This window comes from Manacus vitellinus, unplaced genomic scaffold (assembly GCF_001715985.3).
Source record: "Manacus vitellinus isolate BGI_N305 unplaced genomic scaffold, ASM171598v3 scaffold_27_pilon, whole genome shotgun sequence".
Lineage (NCBI taxonomy): Eukaryota > Metazoa > Chordata > Aves > Passeriformes > Pipridae > Manacus > Manacus vitellinus.
Window position 1 is genome coordinate 4921889 of NW_021940039.1, and position 6303 is coordinate 4928191.

The 6303-nt window shown below is 60.5% G+C and overlaps 1 protein-coding gene across 1 annotated transcript in view; it reads left to right on the plus strand.

Annotated features, from left to right (window-relative positions):
- Window positions 1–1769, plus strand: part of FIBCD1 (fibrinogen C domain containing 1) — a 9066-nt gene extending 7297 nt beyond the window's left edge. Inside the window, exons 4-6 of the mRNA XM_029960524.1 lie at window positions 398–494; window positions 848–1027; window positions 1293–1769. Of these exons, the coding sequence (XP_029816384.1) occupies window positions 398–494; window positions 848–1027; window positions 1293–1552 (537 nt within the window). The 3' untranslated portion in view covers window positions 1553–1769. The remainder of the gene's footprint in view (window positions 1–397; window positions 495–847; window positions 1028–1292) is intronic.
- Window positions 1770–6303: the final 4534 nt, after the last annotated feature.

Consider the following 6303-nt stretch of genomic DNA (forward strand, 5'->3'; position numbering starts at 1 on the left):
CTGCTCCCATGTGCAACAGCAGACCCAGGCTGGTTGGAGGTGGGTGCAGTGTGCTCACCACTCCCAGGGGCACAGGACACCTTCCCACAGGAGCAGGCCACAGGTTTCTGTGGCATCCAGATGGAGGATCCTGTGAAGGGTTTTATCTGAACTGACTCACCCACCCTGGGATCTGACAGGTGATGATCCAGCATTTCCCTGGGGACCTCTCCCCAGCATCCCTGTATAATGGCTGAGCATCCCTGTGTAATGACTGGACTGATGGGGTTTAATTCGTGCCTGTATGTGATCAGGCAGTGGCAGGGAGTGGTGGGCAGCACGGTGGGGAGCAGGGGGGCTGCCTGGGGTGCACGGGCTTGGAGCAGCCCCACAACTGATGCCCTGTGTGTCTCCCCAGGTGTTCCAGCGGCGGGAAGATGGCTCTGTGAACTTCTTCCGTGGCTGGGAAGCCTACCGGGATGGCTTTGGGAAGCTGACAGGAGAGCACTGGTTAGGTGTGTGGGGCTGGCAGTGCTCACTCCTGGGTGGGCTGGCAAAGCCTGGGATCCCCTGAGGAGGTCCAGGGTTTCCTTTGCAAAGGAGGGCACACCAAGACACCCTCGGCCAGCGCCCATGTCCTGGGAGTGATGGGCTGGGCAGGCAGGGAGGGTGTCAGGGGGCTGCACAGGGCAGGGAGGCAATGGGGCTGTTTGACCCCGAGCTGAGCATGTGCCCTTGGCCATGCAGCCAGAGTGAGGGATGGAGGGTGGGAACCGCTCCCTGTTCCACCCCGGGCCCCCTCCCCAGGGCCCACTGGCCACCCCATCCCCAGCGGGGTCCCTGCACTCACCCCATCCCTCTGCTGCAGGGCTGAAGCGGATCCACATGCTGACGGTCCAGGGCACCTACGAGCTCCGCATCGACCTGGAGGACTTTGACAACGGCACTGCCTTCGCCCACTATGGCAGCTTCGGGGTGGGGCTCTTCTCTGTGGACCCCGAGGAGGACGGGTACCCCATCACCGTCACCGACTACTCGGGGACGGCAGGTGAGGCAGCGGAGTGGGGACACACACATGTGGGGGCAAGGGGACCCCACAGCCACCAAACCCCCTCGCTGGGGTGTTCCAGTCTCCTCTGGCAGTGGCACTGGCTGTATCCCTGCGGCTGCAGGGAGCTGGAGGCAGTTAACGGGCTTTTGCAGGAGGAGACCCGTTGCAGGAATCCCACTGTGATGCCCAGGAGAGTCCCATGGGGCAGGGAGCTGGCCCAAGAGCAGGAAGGGCTCATCACATCTCCTTTTCCCCGGGACAGGTGACTCCCTCCTGAAGCACAATGGGATGAAGTTCACCACCAAGGACCTGGACAACGACCACTCGGAGAACAACTGCGCCGCTTTCTACCACGGTGCCTGGTGGTACCGCAACTGCCACACCTCCAACCTCAACGGGCAGTACCTCAAGGGCCACCACAGCTCCTACGCCGATGGCATCGAGTGGTCCTCCTGGACCGGCTGGCAGTACTCCCTCAAATTCACCGAGATGAAGATCCGGCCCATCCGGGAAGAGAATTAGCTGGATGGCAGGAGCCCCCCACACTGTGCCCAGCCCCCTGCCCTTCCCCACCACCCTGCAGCCCCGTCCCCCCCCAGCTGCCATCCTCCCCATCCTCCCCGAGGGCTGGCCCATCTTTGAGGGGCCTCTGGGGAGCACCTGCCCCCAGTGAGGGTGACTTTATCTCCTGGGCATCCACAGACATTGCTGGACCTTTGCTTCCCACTGCCATGGCTCCGCTGCAGCCAGAATGGCTCTGTCCTGTCCTGTGGCTGGTGCTTATGCCCCAGAGAGGGCAGTGGGATGCAGGGATTTGGGGAGCAGTGCCCAGCAGGGTCCAGCAAGGAAGAGAAGGGGCTGCCTGGAGGTAGGGAGTAGCCCAGGTAGGCTGAGCACCTCTGATCACCTCTGCTCCGGGCACAGACTCCAGGCAGTGGCCTCACCAAGTGACTGGGGGCACTTGCCACAGGGAGCCCCAAGACCCCCAGAATCCCCCAGACTGGGACAAGGCTGCTCCACAGTTCCAGCTCCCCCCATGGTGCTACTAGTGATGGGGAGGGCTCAGCTGGGTCAGCCTGACCGTGCCAGTGATTCTTTCTCTGGACTACAGAACATTCGCCTCTGCCCCTGGAAGAGCAACACAGCTGGGAAGGGACGACTACCAGCTCCTTAGTCCCTGTTGTCCCTGTCCTGCCTCCTGGAGCCTCCCCATGGGTCAGAACACCCCAAAGCAAGCTGATGCAGTGCTGCAAGGACGTCCACCCAGAACTGAGCATGGCATGGAGCTGTTTTGGCAGCACTGGAGAAATGGGAAGTGCGGCAAGGAGGAGGAGGAGGCGAGGAAGGTTCACTTCCCAGCATGGCTCTGCCTGCATTTCACAGCTCCTCCCTCCCAACCAGACTCACTCAGATTCATGTCGGCCATCCAACAGCTGTGACCTTTCCCCAAACCCTTGGCTTTGGGCAGCACAGACACATCCCCCACGTGAGCCCCCTCTGCTCACTGCCGGCCCGGGGACCCGCGTTCACTTTCCCCCCGGCTGAGCCGTGCGCTGGCTCGGCACCTGCAGATATCCAAAGCCTTTCATTTCCTCAAATCCCGTTAAGGTTTTGCAAAAAGAAGCCCCGAGTGGGGCTTAGCATCTGCAGGGCCCTGATAACTGGGCAGCAGCGGTGCCATGCACCAGCAAACCCAAGCAGGAGCTGCTGTGGGGTGCGGGACTGATGTCTCCTGCTGGCTCCCTGGAAGGACTCAAATGGGGGATTTTGTCCAGAAGAAAACTAGAACCAAATGTGAGAAGGCTCTGAAGCAGGAAGGGAAGGAGACAGCAGGAACCCAGTCACCCTGTCCATCATTTTCTACCTGTGCTACAGCAGCGGTGGGGACCAGAGCCCTGGTCCCCCGAGACACTGCCGGACAGACGGATGGACCGAGGAGGGGAGGAAAACTCCCAGTGTCCCCATTTCCAGGGGGGCTTAAGGCATGGGGAGATCAAAGGCTCAGCTTCCCAGCTGTGCCAGGTTTTACTGCCCTCTGTGATTCTTCTTTTTTTAAGCCTTCCCACCTCGGATCCTGTGCTGGACAAGCCCGTTCACCTGCTGGGTGAGTCCCTGTCTGTCTGTTTTGCGAGGAAAACAAGGACAAACAATGTATTGGGATTGCTTTTCCCTGTTCCAGAGACATTCCTCAGAGCCCTCAGGTGAGGGTGAGCTCTGAGTGCAGGCACCAGCTCTACCTACTCCAACCCTGCCCAGAGCAGCTGGTCAGGCTTTCTGGAACGATGGAATTTGGGGAGCTCAGCAGTGGCATTTCCCAGCTCAAGAGCAGGAGCCCTGACAGCTTCCCAGGGGCTTCCTGTGCCCCACTGGACCTCTCCAGAAAGGGTCCCGCCTGCACCCATCTTTACTTCTCGTTCATTTATTTTGTGGAGTAGCTGTAGCTGTGTTTTCTAGCACTTGCCTTTGGGCCAGGAAGGCACATGGGGCCATGTGCCGGGTGGGAAGGCCCTCCCCTCCCCAGACCCCTCCGCTGGTGTTTTGCCACGCCGGGGAGGGGACACTGTACGTCGGTTTGTCGGTAGCACATCCTTGAGTAACTGCCTGTGTCATCCGGGACCCCCCAATGACTTTGTTTTGACTTGCACGAGAGGTATTTAATCCATGCCAAGACGCAGGATTGCCCAGGATTATTCCCAAGAGCGCACACATTGCTCCATGGCCCTGGATTAGGTTAAACCCGTCCGCGGTGACACCTCCCCGGAGAGGGGAGGGCAGGGGCGACTGGGGGTCCGGGATGTGGCCACGTACCTTCCCAGCAAAGCCCTGAGCCAGGTCGTGGTGTGTAGCAGTGCCGTGAAGTCTCTCTAGGTCGTGTGTGAGTGTGTCCAACGCTGTACATGTGGACTTTCTAAACTCCTTAATAAAAGGATCTCATCGTTAGCCAGCGTCCCGGCGGCCGTTGCCCGCGGCGCAGCGCGGGGACGGCGCCGGAGGGACCTGCCGTGGTGATGGCAAAGGGAGTGACGCTGGATCGCTGCAGCCCCTGCTGTGCTGTGGGGACAGCTCCTTCCCTGTGCCGGGCTCGTGGCATGGAATCCCCGGGAACTCGATCACTGAGCCAAAACCACTCTGCAAAACAAGGGCTGGGGAGAACCGGGGGGCAGTGGAGGCTTCCCAGAGCTCCAGCCCAAACTGAGGCACCGTGGGACCTCAGGGTGGCCCTGGGGCTGGGAGGGTGGCAGGTCTCAGAGCCAAGGGAACCCTCTCCCTGCTCTGACAGGCAGAGCACCAAGCGATGCCCTCAGCCCCTTCCCTCTGAGCTGCTCCCCCCACGTCCCATTCTGTCACAGGCCAGGACAGACCCGGAGGGGACAGCAGGGTCTCAGGCACTGGGGACCACGTTTCAGCACTGGTGGCTGCATGCATTGACCAGTGAGGGTGGGAGTACTTGGGCTTATCCATGTGGGGCCAGTCCCTGGGGGAATTTGGGGGTACAGGAGTCTCCCTTGGTGCCTGCGTACCCCCCACACTTACACTTATGTCTGGGACCCCCAAGAGCTGCACACAAAGACACACCAGCCAAAGGGGGGGGACACACTTGTGCCCCCAGACAAGACCCTCCCTCTCAGCAGCATCCCCAGCTGCCAGGGGCTCAAGGCCAGCTCCCAGCCACCGCTCCAAACAAGGCAGCAAATGAAGGCGGCGCGTTAATGAGCGGTGTTGCCGTACTCACATTGTGGCAGCTCCACCAACCCCTGTCCCCCCCATCCCCCTCTCCAGCCCTCTCCCCGAGATTCCCACCCTCTGCTCTCTTTGGCCACACGTTCAAGAGGTGACACAGCAATTAGACCTGGCGGGTATTTAATGGCCCAAGGCGGGCTGGCTGCTCATCTGGGCACAGGGCAGCACGGAGCAGGGCCAGGGCCAGCAGCACTGGGCAGCACCAGGGCAGAGAGGTGAGTGGCTGGTATATGTCTGTCTGACTGTCTGTCTGCCCCCACATACCTGCTTCACACCCGCAGCCAGTGAGGAGGCAAAGGAGCCAGTGGGAGCCAGTGGGAGGCAGGTGGGGACCCACCAGCACCCCCAGACCCTGGGAAGGGACTCAGCACCTCTTCTCCAGCTGCACCCAGTGATTTGGCTCCACGATGGGCAACTGGGTGGAAAAAGAGAGAGAGCAAAATGACAGCAAGGTGTGAAAGAGGCAGGGAGCACCCATAAGTGAAGCCCCTGGGCTGAGGGGTGCTGGGGAGGACATGCAGGGGCTTTGGTGCAGCTGGGTCTGGTGTAGGAGTCAGGAGCACCCACCTGCAGCAGCCTCCACCCTGCAAGCAAGGGGCAGAAACCCTGGCCCCCAGAAGCTGCAGTGACTTTTACGGCAACATCTCCAACGAATAATAAATATAATAATAATTAATAATAATAATACCACCATTTCCCCTTCCTGAGCCTTTGTGGGAGGCACCATTGCACATGACCCAGGACTGCACTCACTCCCACTCTGCTCAGACCTCACTGCCAGGGCACCTTCAACCCCCATAAAGCAGAGGGATGTTGAGCACCTTCCTCTGCACCTGAGTCATCCAGGCACTGCGGGCAGGACTTACTCGTGGGGACAATCAGGGTGATGCATAATAAATATAATAATAATTATTAATAATAATACCACCATTTCCCCTTCCTGAGCCTTTGTGAGAGGCACCACTGCACATGACCCAGGACTGCACTCACCCCCACTCTGCTCAGATCCCACTGCCAGGGCACCTTCAACCCCCATAAAGCAGAGGGATGTCGAGCACCTTCCTCTGCAGCTGTGTCATCCAGGCACTGCGGGCAGGACTTACTCGTGGGGACAATCAGGGTGATGCACAAAGTCCTCCCGAGGTGCCTCCAAGAGGAGCGGGCAGCTCTGGAGCCCCCCGCCCCATCTGAGCCCGGCTGGCTCCCGGCTGCGAACCAGGGGAGTCGCTGCAAGGTTGGGATTTGTCAGCACGGAGCTGCTGCTGCTGGAGGGCAGCGGGTCTGAAGGAAGCGTGGGGAGAGCTCAGACACCCCCAGCACCCGCACTGGGTGCTGGCGTGGAGGCTGCAGAAGGAGCAGTGGGTGCTTAGTGTGGGGTGGAGTTCTAGCAGGGCCAGCAGGGCTGGTTTGGGGGTGCTGCAGCAGGGGTGAGGAACTGAGGGCAGAGGGCATCCCGTGCTGCCGCCTCAGCCGCCGCCCGAGGATGCTCGGCGGTTTACTGACCTGCCTTTCCCTCCCTGTGCTTCCCCCAG